Consider the following 24,251-nt stretch of genomic DNA (forward strand, 5'->3'; position numbering starts at 1 on the left):
GGTCTCATTTGTCCAAAAGACATTGCTCCACAAGTCTTGTGGTTTGTTCGGATGCAAATTTGCCATCTTCCTTTAGAGCGAAGAGGCTTCTTGGCAACAGTCCCAAAAACACCATACTTGTTCAGTCTTTTCCTAATTTTACTGTCATGAACTTTAACATTTAACACGCTAACTGAGGCCTTTAGAGAGTGAAATGTAGCTCTTGGGTTTTTTTACTAATTCTCTGAGCATTGCTCAGAGAAAAGTCTGACTTTGGTGTGAATGTGCTGGGGCATCCACTCCTGAGAAGATTAGCAACTGTCTTGAATGTTGTCCATTTGCGAATAAACTTTCCTACTATAGAATGATGAACTTCAAATGTGTGGACATGGTCTTATAACACTCCCCAGACTGATGGAGAGTAACAATCGCTTCTCTACGATCTGTCTTTCCTCCTAAACACATTCAAACAAGCAATATAGTTAATCTGCGATTGTATTAACCTAACTTCAAGATCTGTGAAGGACTGGGTTATTATTATTTTTGAGTGATGTTTTGATGTGTAAAATCTCAGAATAGCAGGGACATCGGTCGGGAGCTGCATGTGAAATCTGTCTTACTCAAGTCATTCTCTTAAGTATTGAAAATTGGTTGCCATCATGCCAAGAGCTAAATAACCCTCTGGGACAAGTAAGAGATTTCAAAAGATATTTTTCTACAATAAAAAAAAAAGATCTACAAGAGCTCTCAATTTTAAGCAAATGCCAATTTGCCAAAGAATGGCTGTCCCAGCAAATTAACTCAAAGAGCTTCCTGTCAGACGCAACATAATTCTCCAAGAAACCCAAATTTTCATTACAGGTCAGTTGTGCAGCTGTAGCCATTAAACTACTGGGGAATGGTAAATGGCCTGTATTTGTATAGCGCCTTACTAGTCCCTAAGGACCCCAAAGCGCTTTACACATCCAGTCATCCACCCATTCACACACTGGTGATGGCAAGCTACATTGTAGCCACAGCCACCCTGGGGCGAACTGACAGAGGCGAGGCTGCCAGACACTGGCGCCACCGGGCCCTCTGACCACCACCAGTAGGCAACAGGTGAAGTGTCTTGCCCAAGGACACAGCGGCCGAGACTGTCCAAGTCGGGGCTTGAACCGGCAACCTTCCGATTACAAGGCGAACTCCCAACTCTTGAGCCACGATCGCCCAATGCAGTTAGCTTGCTAATGAACAAAAGCAGGGTCTTTGGAATAATGTGCTCTAAACAGTGTGTTTAGCCACACTAACAACAGAAAAGTGTGTTGCAAGCCAAATATAGCTTACACCAACTGTTAAGCATGGTGGTGGAAATTTTATGTTTCAGGGTTGCATTACTGCCTCGGGGACTGGGCAGCTTGCTGTTATTGGCTCAATAAGGAATTTTTCATTGTATCAAAAAGTGTCTGAAGATAATGTGAGGCCATCTGTCCAAGAACTGATGCTGAGCTGGAAGGAGACCTTTTCAGCAGAATAATGATCCTACAAGCGCTGGCACATTTACCAAGGAATGCTTCAAAAAGAAGAAATTGAGGGTTACAGAATGGACTGGTCGAAGTCTAGATTAAAAATCGTATTAAATATTGTATATGAAACAAGACGTGCAAGGAAACCAAGAGATAAAATAATGAGGGTACTCAGAAGAATAGATCTGTTCATATTTCTGTTGTATAAATTATAGATGGAGCTAATTTTCTTTGTGCTTTTTAAATATGTCGTTTTAAACTGTAGTCACTGACTGGTGTGTTTGCTCATTTAAAAATGTTTCATGAATTTTCTTACAATGTAGGTGGAGCTTCTCAATATATATGTACAATACAAAGGAGGCCATTGCATTAAACGTTTCTTCCAAATCCAGAAAAAAACAGATTTATTTGCCATCACTGGAAATCCTGAGATTGGCAGTCAACTCTGAAATAAACTTTAAAGAATGCAATCCCTGCCTTCTTTACAACCTGAGCTAAGAGTGCCGGGTTGGTGACATGCTGAGTTTCTAATGACTGACAGAAAAGTTGTCAGTGTAGCGTCAGCTGTTAAATATTCAGCGTCCATCAATCACCTGTTTCATTATAGCCGCACACCTCAACTGCTCATGAGAAAGTGGCTCCATTGTAATCTTTATCTAGTTCACCACTGACCCACTTTTTGTTACTACCTACAAATAGTCAAGCTTAAAAAAATATCAGGGAATTCTAAGCAGTAAAAGTGTTTCAGAGGGGGAAGTGTAGGGTAAAAAAAAAGTTTAAACAGGAAAAAAAAATGCTAAACGAGGAAGGAAGGGAAATAGTAGTAAATATTGGAAAGACTGATGTCCAAGAACGAGGCGGATTGGTTGGATGGATGCACTGTGAAAGAGAAATCTGATCAAACATTCAGTGGGTGTAGGCTTGTAAAAGAAATCCTTTCCAATGAAGAATGCACTGAGCCAGGAATTTATTCATAGATGCATTTATAATGCATGCCCACAGAATGAATGACTTCCCGTAGCACATGTGTGCACGTGCGTGTGACTTACACATACATGTTTGTGCAAAACTGCGAGTGTGTACATTGCATGTGCGGTGTGTCAGGGAGACAGAACAACTGCTGATTGATGAGACAACGTTTGTTTTAATGAGCCTCTGGAGTGGCTTCACCTTGAGAAAGATTTGGTTGCTCACTTTACAGTGCTTCTACTGCTGTCTGGAGATATCTGAGGCATACACCATCAGTCTATTGCTCGCATTCGTGTGTGTATGTGTGCTTGTTTTGTGTGTTTACCTTTCTGTGTTTTGCTTGTGCATTTTTCTTTTTGTATTGCAAGTGTGAGATTTGGTGCCCCTGTCTACGAGAACAGCAGAGGGAAAGCTAAGTGATAGGGTGTGGGTGTAACTGGTTGCTATAAATTAATGTTGAAGCATTATTTCAATTATCCTGACCTACTTAACCACTAAACCAATAAATCTACATGTCTAAGAAACCTTAACAGCCAGAAAAACAACCGAAAAAACAGAAATGTTTTATCATATCTTGCTATACATCTCATACAGACATGAGAACTGATGTAGATGTTTCAAATTTTCAAAATCATTCATGTCTACCTTTGAATGGCAGCATGATAAAGACACTGGGATACGGGTTAATCCACCACAATTCTGTACTTTCTTAAAGCAGGACTACACCTGCTAAATCAATGAAGCATGTAAATGTCAGACTATTAATGCTTCATTAAACTAAAGCACGGGTCGTTGACAATAGTGCAGATTTGCTTCAGGGGTCCCCGACATTTTAACATTTTTAAATTTTACATATAACGCCACATGTAAACACAATATGACAGCACAGCAAGCTTTTGAATGTGATTTGTTTTGCCATCTTTAATGAAAAACACAGCTGTTCTGTTGCGTAGTTATTAAATTTGACATCTTTTCGCTGTCCTTATAGCATGGATAGTGCAGGTAAACTTAAAGGAGAGAGAACAGCAGTTATTTCCTCTTATATAGTAAAAAAAAATGAAAAAAGAAATAAATCAAACTGTCAGGTTAAATTATTTATAATTGTTCAGGTTTCCTTAAGAAACCCTGGGACTACCTTGGAGAATTCCCATTTGAGAGCACAAAGAAGCGCCATTTCCACGCTTGGCCTCTAGGGGTCACCATAACAATCACGAGCCGCTGTTCATTCCCCTCTCTGCACGCATCCTTCCCTCTCGTTGACTGTTTACTCCATCAATGGCGGAAGCGGATTGAGTCTGTGAGTGTATAAAGGATTTCTTTTAAAGTAAAGCACTGATAGCTTCACAGTGTGAAGTCAGAGTGTTTATGTGTCGCTTTTGTTGAAGTCGGACTGTTGTGTCTGTGACGGGAGGACTTCTCTTCGTCACGTGTTGCACGTGAAGTGGGAGAAATGCTTGTGGAAATGAATGAACGATCTTTAGGTCGAGCACTTAAGAGAAGGGCTGTGTTAATATGTGACAAGAGCTAATTTTCTTTGTCGGTTAGTATTAAAGAGGTAACGAGACGATGCAATGTACTTTCATTGAGTCCAGAGTGTGTATTAAAGAGAGAGAGAAATGAGGGAGAAAGACAGGAAAACTGCCCACTATTAAACAATAAATCCATTTTAGAAAGAGAAAATAAAAAACTGCCTGCACTATATCTTTGAGAGTCCACCGTGAGGGGAGGGTCTGATCGTTATCGAGGGCTAGCTGTTAAAGGTTCAGCTGAGTTCAGAGTACTATAATGATCATTAAACCCTGCTGCACTTGGTTTTCTTTCGTAGTTTGCTCTGCTTTGGTTGCTAAAGCTGGAAGGTGAGCAGATCCAGGTGAAGTATACATTTGTTTTAGTGCTGTCATCAGCTGGTTCGTGAGGTTTTAGGCGTATTTAGCCTTTTTGGTCGTTTATATGCCCTGGTTATCTACAGGGTTGTTGCTTTCTTTTTTCATATAAAGTACAGTTTACAGAGTCACAGCTTTTAATTTTCCTTTAATGAATCTGTCATATATTATGACCTTCAAACATTCCAACCTGCCCAAAAGATATTCAGTTTGCTGTCACATCAGATATGCAAGAGCCACACATTTGAGAAAAAGGGTTGGGTGTTAAGATTTCTGTTAATAGATTAGTCAATCATTAACTACCTGGGCTCCATTTTTAACTTTAGTTCCTCTTTAGTATACAGATGGTGTTATATTTTTCACAGGTATTGTGTTTGATTCATTGATTAATTTAATCAGCAAGAAAATTTAAAAAAAAATCATCACATCAGTTTGTCATTGTTGTTAAACCAGAAGATTATTGACATGAACAAGAAGACTGAGGCAAATTTGCTGACAATTTTGACAGTAGGTTTTTACATTTTCAGCCAAGTCCACATGACCCATGCAACCCTGTTGTGTCGGTATTGTGTCTTGAAACATGCGTGTAAACCTTGAAGTTGCATAGCTTGTGGTGGTCAGAGGGCCCGGTGGCGCCAGTGTCCGGCAGCCTCGCCTCTGTCAGTGCGCCCCAGGGCAGCTGTGGCTACAATGTAGCTAGCCATCGCCAGTGTGTGAATGTGTGTGTGAATGGGTGAATGACTGAATGTAGTGTGAAGCGCTTTGGGGTCCTTAGGGACTAGAAAAGCGCTACACAAATGCAGGCCATTTACCATTTTACAAATGCAGCTTCCATGTGGATGTTTGTATTTTTAATCAGTTTTCTTGTTTTAGGGAGAATTAATAGTTCAGTACAAGCCCGGTCAGAGGTAGACATTTAAATGACTTTCTTTCTTTGTCGGCTTACAAGCAAAGAATAAAAGTAGAAAACAGACGGACAAAAGGAAGAATAGCAGCAACATATGCCCTGTTCTCCTCAAGTCCAAGTGAGTCGACTGATTGAAGACAGGCTGCTGTGGATCCTAGCCATGGATGAAAAGATGACACCTTTGGACTGCCTGCTGCCCTCAGGTACTGCCTTTCAAACTCACATTCCCTCACCAGAAAAACACATGCACACAATCAATCAAATCTGAAGGTTCATGCACAGATGCATATGTCTTCTTTTTTTCAGTTGTTGTTGTTGTTTTGTCATACACAAACTATACTCTTGCGTGGGGCACCCACCCACACACAGACGATCTCAATGCATCTGATCAAAATTCACGCTTACTCGCATCACTGTCACACTTGTCTTCCTCCCTCTGCTTCTCCCACTCACTCCGACACACGGTCTTTGGGGAATTAGAACTCAAAAACAAATCACTTGCACTTTCATGACAACAGTGTACATATGTATGAGACATGCCTTCCCTTCTCTTTTGCTGAAAGGGGTTTTTGATGTTTTTGCTTTAAAGGGGTGGTTTAATTAAGTTTGATCTTTCTAAAATCTAATCATCTTTTTTGCGTCTGAATGAAATGCCTGACATCACATAAATTCTCTTTGTTCCAACAAAACATTTTAGATCCATATTAAATGTGTCTAAGTTCAGTACATAGCACATTTATTATCTCATTTCCAAAGGCAAGCTAACACGTTACAATAGAATTCATTACCCTAACGATAATCTGACATGTCCTGTACCCAGTGATGCTCCTAAAAAAGAAACTCTCCAGATGGCTGGCTGCCCTACAGACCTGAGAAGGAAGCTGGTTATATCTGCCTTTAGCCACTGCTCTCAGGTCAAGGTTTATGTGAGCTCTCTGGTGGTATGAGCTTCGAGGAAGGAAAGCTGATGTGAGCCGAAGGGCAGGTTATTACCAGACCTGTAAAGGTCAACGGGATCGTACAACAGTTTGGCCTGTAGAACAGACAGCAGACACTTGTACTTTCCTCAGGCTCGAGTTACATTTATTAGTTCCATGTAATTCCTGACAACTGTACTCATTTTATTAGCTAAAATCTAATGCAGTCAGCTGCAACAGCTCTTCTGTGAATTCCACTATTAATACCGTGCTTTGACCTAACCAGGAACACAAAGTAGAATAATCCACCTTACTGACCACATGAACAGAAATGGAAAAGAAGCTTTGCAAAAGTTGGGTACTGTGCAAAAGTCTCGAGGGTTCCCCTCATTTCTTCATGTTTTGCATCCAAGGAGCCAGCCATTTTTTTTACCTACCTAAAGAATGAATCAGTGTTGTGTCTACACATAACACACACATTTGTTTCCATTTGTTTAGTTCAGTCCATGAAAAATGCCAAAGATAACTCAGTTTGACAGACATAAAATAATATTTTTGCCTTAACAAGGTGAATTCCAAAAAGCTATTAAACATAAACTTGGCATATTACAGCATGGTGTGCGGTTTGCTCTTAAAAAGTTTAAGGAAACTGAACAACTGAAAGCCAAAATTAAGAATTGTCATGGCTCTGTCATGGTTTGAGCTGCCTTTCATTCAGTAGTGTTTAAGATCTTGTCGAAACTGATGGAAATAGGGATGTACAGTCAGATAACATACAATACCCAATGGAAAATATGTTATGTAGAAGCCGGGACCTCAAAATTATTGGAGCAGTGTGGGATCACCTTGACAGAGCAGAATAAAAGCCTTTTGAAACGACCTTCAAGAAGCCGGGAGAAAGATTCACGAAGACTACTTAAAGAAGAAAGCTTGCCTAAGAGAGTTCAGGCTGTTTTGAAGAATAAAAGTCATCATGGCAAATATCAACTTTCAAGTTAGTTTGAGTTGTATTCACCTTATACTGTGTTTCGATAAATGTTTGCTGCATCTGTTTCAGTGAACCACGGATTACTTTATAAAGCAACGTATAACATAATGGAGTAGAAGAGTATATTTCGGGTCATTGGTGGTGAGTTAATACATTTTATGAAAATTTGACCCAGGTTAGAAATATTATTCTTCCACAGAAAGATATGAAAGATATGATAAAATGTTATATCCACGGTATGCTGAGCACTGTCTGAGGTCTGGCTTTTCTCATTCTTTCTGGATTCCTTGGCATCTAACTATCACAGGCACACACTGTGTGTAGTTTTACTGATAAGATGAATCTGAGGTCTGAGTCCTAGAAAAATCGTCCTTTTAATCAGTCTTGGTGCTCTGTGGCATTTGTTGCATTCTTGGAGTCATTTCTTGAAATGTTGTCTTTTTTTTTTTTTAACCACTCTACTCCAACCTGCTACTGTTTGGATAGCTATACTGCTGGTCTCTCTTCTTGTGTATGCCTCACAGTTCATAGAGTGGAATGTAAAAAATGCATTACCAAATAAGAACGTGGACTAAGAAAAACAAGCTGGGATGTCAAGAACTGTTTTCAAAAAAGCGCTACTGGGTTTATTTTGTATGAACGTGAAATTCTTAGCAATAAGGTAAGAAACAGAAGGAAATGAAGGTTTAACTGAACATGGGAACATTTTGGGAACAGTTTGCTATAAATGAGTTGATATTAATTGAATAAAGCAACAACAACAACAAAAACCTGTTTGCTTGCCTCTGTTCATCAGTTACTGTGTTGGCTCTAGGCTGAGCATTTATTAATGCTAATGTTACGATTAAGCTGCATGCTTATAGTTTGTCTCGCAGTTATATTGAGAGTGGGCTAAATATAGGGATTTAAATCAGATCATAAAATATAATCACAATCTCAAGCTTGTACTCAATTGAGCTAAAGTAATTAGTAAGTTAACTTTAATTGACTTGCGTATGACTGAAAACAACAATTATGATATTTACAGAAGTTGTTTTAAAAGTGTCTTATGATAAAGAGCTGTGCACTCACAAGCCACTTCATTAGGTACACCTCACTAGTACCAGATTGGACCCCCGTTTGGATTCAGAAATGCTTTAATTTTTCAGATTTGTCATCCATGATGTCAATCTCCCGTTCCACCACATCCCTTCGGTGCTCTATTCGACTGAGATCTGATGATTGTGGAGGCCATTTGAGTAGAGTTGAGTTTTGTGACAGGATGTCTTATTCTGTTGGAAGCATCCATCAGAAGATTGGTATACACTGGTTATTAAGGGATGGACTTGGTTGGCAACAATACGAGTCTGTGGTGTTTAAACAATGTTCGCTTGATACTAAGTAGTGATCAGGTGTCTCATCAGACCCAGACCAGGCAGTGTTTTTATGAACTTCTACTGTCTAAACTCCCTTCAGTCACATTTCTTCTTCATTCTGATGTTCAGTTTGAACTTCAGCAGGTCATCTCGAATGCCTGACTTGATTAGCTGATTCGATATTCATGTTAAGAAGCTAATATAGTGGGCAATGAGTGCATATTCGCAGCTTTCTGCCTTTCAGCACGTACTCGCTGTTTCTCTCCATTAAACTGACCCAGTTTGTAGTTTTGCCATTGACATACGAAATAAATAATTTGAAGGCACTCTTTCAACTTGCGATGGTCTCCAATGAATTATCTAGCATATTTGATCAAAATATTTATTACATTAAAGCACATTTGAGTCACATCTCATTTATTGTTGTCTAAAGCACTACAATCATCTTGTTCAACTGCAGAGGCGTACTTTTGCTGCATGCTTGTGTGCACAGGGTATGTTTGTATATACTTGACATTCTCACACACGTGCATTATTTGTGCAACGCAGGAAGACGGAACTGCTGTTGATTTTCTATTTGTGTACAGCTTGAAAATCAGTACCACACGGAGACCGACATCAGTCAAGAGACACTCACTCATGTCAGGAAGCTATCAGCAGTTTTGAAGCATTCATTGAAACAAATGTTTACTCAAGCATGTTAGATAAGCGTTACAGGCTGCAATGTTGCATTTGCTCACTGTACAAATCCAAGATTTAGGCTAGAGATTTCTCTGGGTGTGCAAATAATCCGCAGAATGATGCAGAAGCAACAAATCACATACACCCCCGGTGTTATAATTTTGTGGATAAATTTGTCACTTGCTATTAAAGGTGAAAGATGTGCCTGAGATTCCCAGCATCATACATTTTTTTTATTTATTTATTTATTTTTTACCCAAGTGCACAGTATAGCGATACACTTTTAGGATATATTTATATGGCTTCCTTAGTTTAATCTCTTGGAGGAAATGCTTATCTAGACTCTCTGAGGAGGATATAAGAACAGCCCCTGGATGTCTGCATTTTAAAATCCCTAGTGTGCACAGTTAGCCTTTTAAATTTCATCATTTTAATTATAAATACTTATTTCTGGAATATCTTTGTGCTAGCTTATGTGTTTTGGATACTCTGTACGTGTGCGCGCGCGTGTGCACGCGTGTTTGTAGTATTTATGCTGTCTGGCACTTTTAAGAGAATCCCAAGGTGACATTTCTTTGAAACGGAGTGCAGGAAAGGCCACGCGCCTCCTCTTGTGTGTGTCTGTTTGTGTGTGGGGGGTGGGGTGGGAAGGTGAGTGTTTGTGTGTCGAAGGTAGGGTTGCCAACCGTCCCTTAAAAAACGGAATCGTCCCGTATTTCGAAACAAAAGTACACGTCCCGTATTGAGCTAATAAGGGACGCACTTTGTCCCGTAATACAGTGAGAATCAAAAGTAGTCTATAAATGTTAATGGAATTAACGCTTTGTTTGAAAACATAATTCCCAGCCCCTCTCCTGCTTTGTGACCAATGAGCTGACAGCACACTTATGACAATTCGAGTATGACAATTCAGATTACCGCTCATCTCATTGGTCGAGGAAAGGTCGCTTACGGAGAAAATACCGGAAGACAACAGATGACCACAACAAGAAGCATGGCCAACAGGGAAACAAACGCTGACACTGCGGTGCAAGTCTCGGACGACAGTACACCTAAAGCTGGGCAGACACTGTGCGATTTTTTCAGTCGCGTTATTCAGCTCCTGCTCAAACTGCACAATTGACTCGCAGGGGTTAAAAGTTGGTAGGTCACGATGCAGGTCTCACACTATACGGCCCGATGCTCTGATGCGACCTGAGTACTCACACTGTGCCTCCATAAAATGAAGGTTATAACAGAAAATCTGTCGCGCTCTCCCTCTGTCTTTCACTCACACAGACACACACCACCACCATCAACTTTGCTAAATTGCTAATGAAAAACATTGATCAGGCAGCTGTGATTGAGCAGCAGTGTAAATCCAACTATTTTCATGGTTGTTGTGGTCGTGATAATTTTGTGAGGCCACATCGAAAGGGCTCGGATGGTTCTACAGGTTGTGCCTCCATCGCTTGTGTCCAGATCACACGCTGCACAGCCGTGCTGCTCCGTCTTTTTCGCTGACATTTGTGTTTGCGCGTGCGCAGTGTGACAAACTGCGGTGACACCCTCACGACCAAGCGATTGATGATCGGGAGCTGGTCGTGAGGTGTTAATCGCGTCTCGTTACCCCACGTATACTACACGATGCACGATGAAGGCCAAAATCGGGCCGATCGCCAAATCGGTCGCACGACTCAAAAATCGGTTCAAAATGGGCCAAAAATCGCACAGTGTAACCACAGCATTACACTCACACAGACACACACACCACCACCATCAACTTTGCTAAATTGCTAATGAAAAACATTGATCGGGCAGCTGTGACTGAGCAGCGATGTAGATCCAACTATTTTCACGGTTGTTGTGGTCGTGATAATTTTGTGATGCCACATCGAAAAGGCTCGGATGAGCTTTGAAAAGTTCTACAAGTTGTGCCTCCATCGCTTGTGTCCAGATCACACGCTGCACAGCCGTGCTGCTCCATCTTTTACACCAACGTTTACGTGTTTGCGCGCGAGCAGTGTGAGCGGTTGTGATGAGACCCTCACGAGCGATTGATGATCGGGAGCTGGTCGTGAGGTGTTAATCGCTTCTCGTTACCCCACGTATACTACACGATGCACGATGAAGATCACTCAAAAATCGGCTCAAAATGGGCCTAAAATCGCACAGTGTGAGCCCAGCATTAGAGCAGCAATGTTTGTTCCCCTCAGAGAAAGGGAAGAATGGGAAAAGGAAAACACCTGGCTGGAAAAAGTTAATATGGGCATGTGCAATGAATATCAGCGCTATGTGGCCAGAAGTGTGATAATATAATTTATTTTGTGTAATAAACAACTGCAAGGATAGATGATTACAAATAGATGACTAATACATAAAAGTAATACATAGATGAATAATGATGATGAGTTAAGATGCGTAATCATGGGAACAAGCGGGTTTACAAACAGGAGCAGCTGATTAGCATTAGAAAAGCTGAAATAATACCTCAACTGAAGCCGATTGTACTAAATGCACTAAATGTGCACTGTTACAAGAATGTTTTTCTTTCTATTGTTTTCTATTATTTTAAGTTAAGCAGGACAGAGTTCTTTTAAAGAAAGATTTACTTATATTCTCAAAAGTTAAGCATGACAGGCTTCTGTTTAAGAAGGAGACCTGTTTTATTGTGTTAATGTTGTCATTTTGAGCTAAAAATAAATGGCTAAATGATCATTTGTTTCACATGTGTTCATATCACAAAGAATACACATCTACTTAAATCAAATTCAAGTCAAATGGTTAAAAAAATAATTTCACACACAAAAAAAGAGCTAGAAAATTCACCACACTGGGAAGGGTGAAGACAACTGGGTCGCCCGGCCCTGGCCACGAGGTGTCCCTTATTTATTTTTCAGGGAGTTGGCAACCCTAGTCGAAGGGTTATCTGAAAAGTCACGGCTGGTTGAGTTTGCCTTTTGTTCTCTGTATACCTCCAGCCAATTAAGAGACAAGACTGACAAATCTTCTCCTCCTCTTTCTCCCCCTCACCTACCCCCGCCCGTGCATCGTCCTCTCTTTCCCCCCTCCTTTGTGTCGCCTCTTTATCCTCTCTTCCTTTCCTCGACTTTTTACCATAGCCGGCTGGGGTTTGGCTTTTGGATTGGAAATGACCTTCTAGTGATGTGAACTTTTTAACAACATCAAGCCCACTGCTGCAACAAAGTCACAAACCCAAAGGACGTTTTATTTCTCCACACTTTCTCAGCCAAGCCTAAATGCACTTTTTACACCTGAGGGTCCAAAATCCCCCCCAAAAAAGAGCTTTTTTTCCCAGGTGACGCACATTTTGCTGTGAGAAATTGATGATGAAACCTGAAGTGTATATATATATATTTTCTTTCTATGCTTTTGCATTTTTCCTCCATACTGGGGAAACTGGGGATACAGGCTTTACTGGATATTTCTTGTTTTGCAGTTATGGAATTTACATAAATTCGCTTTAGGAGAGCGTAATCACAAGGTGGTGTTTCAAGTTGCAGATAGCATTTTGGCTTTGTTATAAAAGAAAGCCTTAAACATTGATGGGAAAGCATTTATAAGAGCAGACATGAGAGCGAAAGATAAATGAGCATGAAAAGTGCGATGGTGAGGAGAAGAAAGGTTGTGCTTTAGTCTTTGGTCCATTAAAGCTTTTCTAGCAGCTCTGTTTTTACTTTGTCAATGAATGTTTCCATTTTTTCCCCATTTCCTGCAGATAGATAAATGACAATTCTAAAGTATTAGTCAGGGGATCTGCATTAGCAGCAGAGCAAAGAAAAGCTAAAAGCGAGATTGATGGGAGCTTCAGGAAAGAAATGGGTTTATGAACAGCAACACCACGAGAGAGACTTTAACAAAGAAACGTAGAGGTACACTGATAAGAGAGATGAGGATGACAGAAAAGGTTTAGCTTTGTTTTCATGTATGATATGCAACTAAGGTTAAAGATTTTAAATGGCAAAAAATGAAATGCGTGCAAGTGTGGGTACTGATTTTCTTTATTTTTCTTTAACAAATGGTAGGTATCCAGACATTGATTGTGACCCTGATTAAAGAGATTAAAGGCAGTATAATCAAGGGAAATCACTGTCTGAGCTGGATGCACACTGTCCGTAGTGGTGTTAGGTTTTGTTATCTTCTGCTGTTGCAAACAAACCCTTTGCAGCTTAATTGGATCGAGTGGGAACCAATTTTGATCTCTCAAGAAACCAAGACTTGCTTGAAATGAATTCATTTTTTAATCTTCTCTCTTATTTTCTTCTTTCCTTTGTGGAGCCTTATAATAACCTTGTTATTGCTGCTTTATTATTATTTTTAAATATATTCAATAACACAAACAGTATTCTCCAGTCTGGATTTAAAGGTATTAATTTGAACATGCAAGTAATGACATGTTCTAGCGTTGCCATTTTGCTACGTGTTACTGATTATGCTCCATCAGTCGTCTGTGTTTTCTATCTGATTGTTTATTATTTACACATTTCCCCTTTTCCTTGTGTCTGTTCTTTTCAGGCAAACAGAGGATCTGTCTGATCATACTGAACCAGCCGCTGGATAAGGACCACCTACATATCCTCTGGAGTAAAGGTACATTTCTCACACATCACAAATATAGATCAGACAACAGACAAGCCCCTTTTACAGCACTTATGTCACATTTGCATTGATTTGCACCGAACATGTATTCCCCAGTTGTTTTTTGTCATACTGTGCTCTCTAGTCTGTGTAGCCTTCACTCTGCCATGTCACTGAAAGTGTTCCTTCCCCACTCTCTGCCTTTTCCTTTTCCTTTCTGCTTTCTGCATTGGTACCATTTTATTTATTTTTTTGATTACTTCTTTAGCTGAATTAGTTAAACAGTTATTACAATCAAAACAAAATTTGCTTTTTAAAAAGGGCATTTCCATTATGAATGAACTGGTGGACAGTAAATTATTCAAAAATAAATTAAACTATTGTTAATTTCAGTAATGGAATTTCTGGCAGTAATTATGTCTGATAGTAAGGAGCATGGATACAGGCAAGGGATGTCACTTGTAACCCAGTTGTGAGTGTTGATTTGTGTCTGACTGCTTTTCTGTTCCGTTCTCTCCTCTCTTTGTCACTGTCTGTTTGCATGAGAGTGGGGCTGTGCTCTTCAGACACACAGAGGGTAACTTGAGAGCAGAAAAGCAATACAGACTTTAGTGCAAAACTTAGTTGAGCTGAAGACTATTATGCTCACTATCGCTAAGTAATACAATGGCTGTCATTTCTTAAATACCTGTGATCAAACAAGAACATATGCACATCAGCCACAACACCTGCCTAACCTTGTGAAGGTGTCTAGCTTGGTCTGGTGGAGCCCTCACATTTGGTGGCTGGTTTGATAGTGCCTTGGATTCTGGCATGGATGTTTGTCTGGCGCTCCATGCAGGATCTTGCATGAGGTTTGATCAAGTGAGGTTGATTTAAGAGAAAGGTGGTGGATCAGCCCAAAACTACACAGGCCAAGCTTGTTAATGACCTGAAAGCAGTTGGGACCAGAGTCACCAAGAACATTACTGATGATACACTATGCTAATGGATTGAAACTTACAGTGCCTGCAAGTCCCCCCTGCTCAAGAAGCCTTTGGAGCACTAGAAATGCCAAGTATGACCCAAAGAGCACCATCCCCAAAGTCAAGCATGGAGGAGGAAACACTATGCATCTGGGCTTTTGGCTTAATTGGATCGAGTGATCAATGGATAAAAACATCTTTTCCTCAGCCAGAAAATGAATGTTGTAATTTACAGCATAACCGGAATCCCATTTTAACTGCATGCTCCAACCTTCTACGTAACCTGAAGTGCACCTGCGATAAAATGTAACTACATGTCAGGTCAACGGATACCTTGTCTTGAATGGGGTGGAAGATTGCAGTGTAGGGATGGCAGGAGTTTCTCGTTACTATGCAAGTCTGGATGTATATTTCCCTTAGAAGTCTAAATCAAGCTTTACAATGACCCAAAAGCAATTCCTTTGTTGCCAAGCCAGCAAAGGAGTGACTAAAGAAGAAGTGCAATTAGATCATAGAGTGGCCTAGCCAGTCTCGAGACATCAGTCCTATAGAAAACCTGTGGAGATACCAGGATCTTCAAATTGCCAAGCAGCAGCCAAGAAACCTAAAAGATTTAGAGAAATTCTGCAAAGTGCCTAAATCCATCGTGAGATTGAGACAGTGACCAACTGCAAGAAACATCTCATATCTGTTTGCCAACAAAGGCTTTTCCACCAAGTACTAAGTCTTGTTTTTCTTGAGGATAAAATGCTTTTTTCATAAAAAATCAATGTATAACTTATATGTAATGTATTTTTTTCCCCTGGATTCTCGATTGATATTCCATATGTCTCCATTAAAATTAAACTACAATAAAAATTAGAGATTGTGTCTTTGGAAGTGAGCAAACATGCAAAGTCAGCAGAGGAATAAATAAGTATTTCTCAATTACACTGAACAAAAATATAAACGCAACACCTTTGTTACTGCTCCCATTCCCCATGGGATGGACGTAGAGACCTAAAATTCATTCCAGATACACAATATAACCATCCCTCCCAAACAGTGGTCACAAATCAGTCCAAATGTGTGGTAGTGGGCACATCTGCTATATTGAGATAATCCATCCCACCTCACAGGTGTGCCACATCAGGATGCTGATCTGACATCATGAGTAGTGCACAGGTGTACCTCAGACTGCCCACAACAAAAGGCCACCCTGGAATGTGCAGTTTTGTCTCACAGCAAAATGCCACAGATGCCACAAGCAATGAGGGAGCGTGCAATTGGCATGCTGACAGCAGGAATGTCAACCAGATCTGTCGCCCGTGCATTGAATGTTCATTTCTCAACCATAAGCCGTCTCCACAGGCGTTTCAGAGAATATGGCAGCACATCCAACCGGCCTCACAACCGCAGACCTCGTGTAACCACACCAGCCCAGGACCTCCACATCCAGCAGGTTCACCTCCAAGATCGTCTGAGACCAGCCACCCAGACAGCTGCTGGAACAATTGGTTTGCACAACCAAACAATTTCTGCACAAACTGTCAGAAACTCAGGGACGCTCAACTGCATGCCCGTCGTCCTCATCGGGGTCTTGACCTGACTCCAGCTCGTCGCCGTAACAGACTTGTGTGGGCAAATGCTCACATTCGATGGCGTCTGGCACGTTGGAGAGGTGTGCGCTTCACGGATGAATCATGGTTCACATTGTTCAGGGCAGATGGCAGCTGAGAATGTCCCAGTTCTTGCATGGCCAGCATACTCACCGGACATGTCACCCATTGAGCATGTTCGGGATGTGCTTGACCGGCGTATACGACAGCGTGTACCAGTTCCCACGAATATCCAACAACCTCGCACAGCCATTGAAGTGGAGTGGACCAACATTCCACAGGCCACAATTGACAATTTGATAGACTCCATGCGACGATGTGTTGCACTGCATGAGGCAAATGGTGGTCACACCAGATACTGACCGGTTCTGGGTCCCCAGACCCCCAATAGCGCAAAAAACTGCACATTCCAGGGTGGCCTTTTGTTGTGGGCAGTCTGAGGTACACCTGTGCACTACTCATGATGTCAGATCAGCATCCTGATGTGGCACACCTGTGAGGTGGGATGGATTATCTCAATATAGCAGATGTGCCCACTACCACACATTTGGACTGATTTGTGACCACTGTTTGGGAGGGATGGTTATATTGTGTATCTGGAATGAATTTTAGGTCTCTACGTCCATCCCATGGGGAATGGGAGCAGTAACAAAGGTGTTGCGTTTACATTTTTGTTGAGTGTATATACTCATAACCAAAGACCAGGATACCACTTGGAGATTCCAAGTAGGCTAGATACTCTGAAGTGTTGCTTGGTGCATGCGTGCACACAAAGTCAGAGCCTTACCCTGTAGGATATATATGCTTATTAAAAGGCAAGTAAGGTCTGGTTATTTGTCTGTACAGTCCAGACTGTAAATTACAAAGAAATGGGTGAAAGGCAGGTACACCCTGGACTGGTCGCCAGTCTATCACTAGGCCTGCAATGTGAGTACGTGAATCCTGTGGTGTTTTTCATCAATGACAAGATGTTAGTATGAGTACAGAGCATTGTCAAATGTGAAATTCTAAAAGGCCATTCATTTAGGGAACTGCCATTCTATATCACCCTAAAGGTTTTCTCACTCCTGTGAAAATCTTGCTTACACATATAATATTTGCAAATAACTCAAACTTCTGTGAAAAGGGCAGAAAATTTAATGCAGAATGGGCTGTACAATCCTATTCAAACACAGAGTAGTTGCACAGTACAAGCTCACTGAATGGCTCCACTTTAGCACACTCAGAAAAGCAGTTATGGCCAAGGGCATTTTGATCGTTGTTGTTGAAGATGAGTAGAATTGTGCTCAGTCACTTTCACATCAGCAACCTGCTGGTCACAAGTTTGCTGGTAGTTTATGGACCAAGGAAATCTCTTAGATTCCAGCCACTTCCTTGTGGTAACTAGGGGACATGCGAGGACTCCATGAATAGTCTGAGTCACTTTATCAGAGTATAAAACAAAAAGAAACTCAGAAAATATGTGTGTAAGACTAGTCGTTAAAAGATTAAAAATAGATTAAAAATAGATTTTTGAACAAAAGTAGAGCTTCAGACTCCCTAAGGTGTTGTTTATTAGATGCATTGATGCATAGAGTTATGCTAGCTGACTGTGATGTATTAAATATATAAACCAGGCAGTGTCATGATAACCTACATCCTATAGCTTTGTTTATTTATTTTTCTTTTTAATCACTGATCAAAAACAGCACCGCTCTGAACTAGAATAACTTTAAAATTCTCATTTATTTGAGCTGGATCACTGGTTTTCCCTCAGTTTTGATGATCACCTGAAAATACAATAAAACTGTACGCTAATATATGAAATAATGTAATTAGCAAACTTACGCAGTCATGGAGGAATGTTAGTAAACAAAATAACTTTGAAGGCAAACGTGTGATTGAAACCACTTCAGGTGGAATTTTAATGAACGTGGCTTTGATATTCTTATCAACTTAGCAAAAACCCAAGAGGCACCTCCGCTTTATCCATCGCACAGCAGCTGTATAGTAAGAAATATGTTGCTCGCTTGATTTTTGCTTTTGCATAAGAGAACCTGTGAAAAGTGTTTAATAACACAAGACAAACCAATCTTCCTGATGAGATTTCACACCAAAACCTGCCTGCTACCCAACATGATGAAGATTGCTTTTCTTTTCTTTTTGTTTCTTTTTTTTTTGGGTGGGTGGGGGTCTTGAGGGAGAAGATAAGATGATTAGGTAAATGCATAACAAAACAACATTAGAAACAATATTTGTATATGTCTATAGTTCTATATAATTGTATAAAGAAAAAATATACATATTAGTGCATATATACCCAAAAAGCTGTCTATCCCATTAAATTTTCATTAATCTGTTGAATGTCTTGAGAGAATTTTCTTCACACTTCTGATTACATTTTGATGGCCAGAGATTTTTAATTACTTGAAAATGTAACACAAATAGAGGGATTAAAAGCATAGCAATGACCGCATCTTCACTGCACTCTGTTTTCCTGTAACCTAGGAGAACATGCTGACACTAATCTTTGGTGTCCATCTAATAGGTAGGTTCAGGGTCTTGACTATGTAAGTCATTAGACTGACTGACATGTGTTTAAACTGCAGCCTCACCTGGTGGGGCACACAGCTGCAAGGTGACAATTTTGTTAGTTATCACGTTCAATTCTCTGCTGTATGACGGGCGCAAGAATCATAAAAATCATCAAACAGAGCAAGTGCACCATTTGGCAGCAGCTGAAAACATGATGCGGCTTGATTGTGTCATGCAATGATTTGTGCATTTGGTTGTGCTAAGACAATGTTACTTTGATGAAAAAAGTGATTTTGGGTGCTTTCTGAAGTGCCAAAACCAATGCTGTGGTTTTGATGTCAAATTGTGAGGCTCTCTTGAACACAAAAGGAGTTTTGATCAGTTTTGGTCTTGGCAGCAGTGCACACTGGGACTTCAAGAAGTTTTGACAAGATGATGATTGTGTGTGAGTGGCGTTTCTCAGATCTCTCATGGTTCAATGGTAAACACAGTTGTGGCAAGTTTATCATTCCCATGCTTGATGTGCGATGCATTTTTAATTTTGTTTTTGGCTAAGCAGATGCCTGCGTGTGCATGAGCGTGTCTGAGTGTGAGCCACTCTCCAAATGGTTGTTCACCTAGAGGCATCATAGCCAAGTCTCCACCCTTACATACACAAACATCTGGTGTATCTCACAAACATGTACACACTTTCAGGTCCTCTGATCTGGTGCCCCTGGGCCCCCCCACCCCTCATTACCTGTGGGAGAGGTAGAGCAGCAGGGAGCACAGCGGCAATGGAGGCTACAAGAGCGCAAAGCTGATCAAAGGGGAAACTCATTTACTGGTGCCAAGTGTAATGTTGTGAAGTGAGATCAACCTGCTTATCTCACCAACCCAACCTTTCACTCATCATCAGTCACCCGCTCACTCATTCACTCAGTCACGCATTTACTTGCTTTGAGATCCCTCACTTGCTCATTGAACAGCAACACAAATAAGCAGTTTAGCAAATCAAGGTGATTCAGTGAAGGTGACCCTGTCTGCAAAACAAAACTGACCTGAGTTGGCTACAAGTGCATCAATCAATCATTTGATGACATTGAGCAGCTTGCTAAAGTTGAAGGTTGCAAACATCACCCATCAGGAATATCAGCCTTGCCAGTAAGAAGCATTTATGAACACATCAGATGGAGCTAATAGGTATGTGGAGAATTCAAAGAGAGAAGCCATTAGCAAGGTTGGAGCTCCAAATATTCCAACAAGACTTTCAAAGACGGATGGGCATAAAAAGATTTGAAAATTTACCACCTAGAGTAATAAAGGGAAGGCTAGAGTAGTGTAAGAAGTATCAGAGTTGAGTTATAGAAAATGAGATGGTTGTGCAGGGAATCAATCATATTTGAGGAAAGGTGTGGGGTGCGTACTGGATCTGAGGACAGGGTGAAATATGGAGGGGGGAGGTGGTATGATAGATGAAGTGAGGGTGTCGAGGCATCATAATAAGGATAATAATCTTTTCACCACTCGTCGTGACCGTTTGCCCTCTCCTGTACAGAGCTAAAGTCCCAACCTGACAGGTATTAATCTTCCTAGCAAAAACCCATCAATACAGGCTTGCTGTATGTACAATATAACAATATATAAATATACATTTATAGCACAGTCACACATGAGCGTATGTGGGTGTTTCCACATCATACCTAAAGCAGCATCACAGTTTGTCAAAAACCTAGTAAAATTACAGGTTTAGTTACGTGTGTGTGGAAGTGCAGAGTGAATGACAAGTCAGGATGGCTTGGAAGCCTGCAGGGAGGGATTAGAGTCAGTAGTTTATTTACAAGGTCATCTCCTCTTCATTTCTTCTGCTGTCCCCACTCAGCTCACATCATATTGCCATCAGGAATGATGAGAGATCTACAGTGGCATCCAGACGTTTGGGTCCCTAGCATTTTTCTTACTGTGAGTCTGAGCGAGTCAAAGGTGGCCTGATTTCCAAATTGAATTCTTTAATATTTTAATTGTTCTTATTTTTTTCTCCATATTTTTTTTTATTTCTGGCTTTCACAGTTTGAAAAAAAAAATACAAAGACCCCCCCCCCCCAAAAAAAAAAAAAAACAAAAAAACAAAAACCAAACAAACCTTAAGGCAAACGTTTTTTCACAGCACATTGCGAGTATACAATAACTTCCTTTTTGGTAAGCTTGTAAGCACTTTTTGTAGAGATAAGAGTCTTTTGATTCCTTTTTGAAGGATTTTCTATTATTATTCACTACAAAGGGCTTCTAGTTGTGTGTCATGCTTGTTCCCCGGATGCCCTGCTTTTTGGATGTCTATCCACAGACTTTCAGTCATGTCTTACCTAAAGAGTCGCTATACTTTAAATAGTCGATTGGAGGGCTTTAGAGGATGATTTTCCTGTTATAGAAGCCATCCTCTTCATCCTTTTTTCAGCATTTTTAGACAATATGAAGTTTGATTACAAAATTTGCTGATTTTGAATGAATCCATTCTTCGCTCTGCCAATAAATTCTTTCCTGTGCCACTGACTGGACTAAACACAAGCTCAAAGGATGATGGATGAATTTATCCATATGTCTGTGAAGGTTCTCAGTCATCCAGGTCATCGTAGTCTAGGGAGCTTGGAAAGAAAAGCGTCTGGACTTGTTTAAGTTGCTTGAAGACGTTTCACCTCTCATCAAGGAAGCTTCAGTTCTAAGGGTCAAATGGTGGAGAGTCCCAGATTTAAACCCAGTGGGAGTTTCCCCCCAAAGAGGGACAAAGGACCCCCTGATGATCCTCTACCTAATCACATGAGCCAAGGTGTAAAAATGGGTGTGGGTCACAATCAGCCAGGGTGAGCTCATTGTGAAACCTGGCCCCTCCCTATCATGTGATTTCCTGAGGTCAGGTGGCCCAGTATGTGAGTGGGTGTTAAGGGGTCTGGGAAGGGTTCTCAAAACTGGATTATAGATGGCAGACAGTTGGTGTCGTAAACCACCAACTCTGTTTAAAGATGGTCGCTCACACTGGACATAAATGGCTTCTTTCACTCCTCTTTCAAACCATCTGTCCTCTCTGTCCAAAATGTGAACACTCACTCCTTGGTCTGAACCTACACAACTCGGAGAAGAACACACACCTGAGGACAGTCAGTAAAAATGGGTGAAGAACCTTTCAGACCGGAATCTCACTGAACCTGAAAAGAGAGTATTAGCCAAAGGACTCAATTTTGCCATTTCTTCACAACAGTTTCCTATAGTGGACCTCATCACAGCCACAGAAACCGCCATACAGATTAATAAATTATCACTGACAGAAGCAGAGCAAATCAGGATGAAAGTCTCAGCCACCCTCTCCAGTGCAAAAGTTTCGCCGTCTAACCTCGCATTACAAGAAAAGAAGGCCGTCGCTTCCCTTACAAAAAGACCACAACATCACTATTTTACCAGCTGATAAGGGAAGGTGCGCCGTGGTCCTGAGCATAACGGATTACCACAAAGATCACTACTCTCCTCAGTGACAACAATACATACGAAGCGAGACCCCACAAGCAGCTACAAGAAGAAAGCTATAGCTTGCCTTCAAGACCTTGAAAAGGACAAAATCATTGACCGCCTCACATATCACCGGCTTTACCCAGGGAATGCCATACCGTGCATTTACGGACTTCCTAAGATCGACAAAGAAGGTGTCCCACTCAGACCCATTGTCAGTAACATAAACTCAGCCACTTACAACATTTCGAAACACCTTGCTACCATCCTGGCACCTCTTGTGGGAAACACCCCACATTACATCAAGAACTCCACCAACTTCACTGATAAGGTCCAGAAACTTACCCTGGATCCAGATGAAACCATGGTGTCCTTTGATGTAGTCTCTCTTCACTTGCATACCCACCACGGAGGCAGTGGAGACTGTCAGAAAACGACTACAAGAAGACAGCTCCTTGGAAGACAGGACAGACTTCACACCCGATCAGATTTGCACACTGTTAGACCTCTGCCTCACCACTACATATTTCAAATACAACGAGGGCTTCTACAGACAAAAACATGGCTGCGCCATGGGCTCCCCCGTGTCACCTATTGTAGCCAACCTTTACATGGAAGAAGTGGAAAGGGAAGGCTCTTGGCTCTTTCAAAGGGAGAGTACCCAGCCACTGGTACAGATATGTAGACGACACCTGGGTCAAAATCAAAACACAAGTGGAATCCTTAATTGCGCACATTAACGCCGTGGATAAAAACATCAAGTTCACCAGGGAAGACACAAAGGACAACTGTTTGCCTTTCCTGGACTGCGCTGTGCACATTGAAGAGAATGGCAACCTCAACATTGAAGTTTACCGGAAGCCCACACACACAGACCAGTTTCTCCTCTTTGACTCCCATCACCCTCTGGAACACAAACTTGGAGTAATTAGGACCCTACACCACCGGGCAGAACATGTTCCCTCTAAGCCTGAAGGGAAAAAGAAGGAACACACACATGTAAAGTGTTACGGCCCTAGCAGGTCCTCTCTCTCTCCTGAGGGTGCCTGTGTGGGCGTGTCCCACTACCTCCTGCCTGAGGTGCCACCTTTCCCTCCTGTACAGCTGACTCCCATCAGCAATTAAGGTATTTAAGCCCAGAGCAGGGTGAGCTCTGGGCCAGAGTGCCATTTTGTGTGGGTACAGCTAGTGAGCTGAGTGTTTGCGGTGGTTTCCAGCTAGTGAGCTGTGTATTGTGGTTTCCAGCTAGTGAGCTGTGTATTGTGGTGCAGGGACAGTCCTATCTTGACTTCGTCAGGGAGAAGGCGAGGCTCTTTGATAGGTGGTGTGCGGCAAGCCAGGTTAATGATGTGGGGTCCATACGTGAGCTTATGCTGGTGGAGGATTTTAAAAACTCTGTTCCTAAGTCTGTGGCCCTTTATTTAAGTGAACAGAGGGTTACAACTCTACAGCAAGCTGCCACCCTGGCAGATGAGTTTAAGCTGACTCATACAGCAAGTGCGGTAGGACAGGATATCCCTCTGCAGTATAGCGCAGCCTGGACAGGTAAAAGTGGGCCAGCTAAGATGGAAAATGCAGTTATGGTGTTAAGACCTAGGCCCAAACTGTGTTTTTTCTGTCACAAGCCTGGCCATGTGGTTGCCAATTGTGTCAGACTGGCACTCAAACAGAAAGCCCACTCAACACGAAAGGGGCCTGTTTTGAGTAAAGTCAGTCGTGGCTCTCAAACTGACAAGCCTGCCAGGCCTACTAAAAGGCTAAACCTGGAGCACAGTTGCTCAGTAGCACCCCGTAATCAGTGTACTAGGCCAACTAACCCTGAGCTGCCGCTGGTTGACCCTTTCTCCGGTTCATGTTTAAAACCACCATTCAGACCTGCACCCCTTGCTAACAGTCATGTCTGTGTTTCAGTGAAGCCTGCTAGCTGCCTGCTGG

General features: G+C 41.5%; 1 protein-coding gene across 2 annotated transcripts in view; it reads left to right on the top strand.

Moving 5' to 3' along the window:
- The first annotated feature begins 3,693 nt into the window (after positions 1–3,693).
- Positions 3,694–24,251, top strand: part of tpk1 (thiamin pyrophosphokinase 1) — a 100,607-nt gene continuing 80,049 nt past the window's right edge. For both annotated transcript variants that reach the window (XM_085468617.1, XM_085468618.1), the window contains exons 1-3: positions 3,694–3,750; positions 5,286–5,446; positions 13,700–13,774. In XM_085468617.1, coding sequence (XP_085324743.1) covers positions 5,338–5,446; positions 13,700–13,774 — 184 coding nt within the window. In that variant the 5' untranslated portion in view covers positions 3,694–3,750; positions 5,286–5,337. The remainder of the gene's footprint in view (positions 3,751–5,285; positions 5,447–13,699; positions 13,775–24,251) is intronic.

The sequence above is a fragment of the Copadichromis virginalis genome, linkage group LG9 (assembly GCF_057382275.1).
Source record: "Copadichromis virginalis isolate Kocher_CV1m ecotype Utaka linkage group LG9, C_Virginalis_male_GT1.1, whole genome shotgun sequence".
Classification (NCBI taxonomy): Eukaryota; Metazoa; Chordata; class Actinopteri; order Cichliformes; family Cichlidae; genus Copadichromis; species Copadichromis virginalis.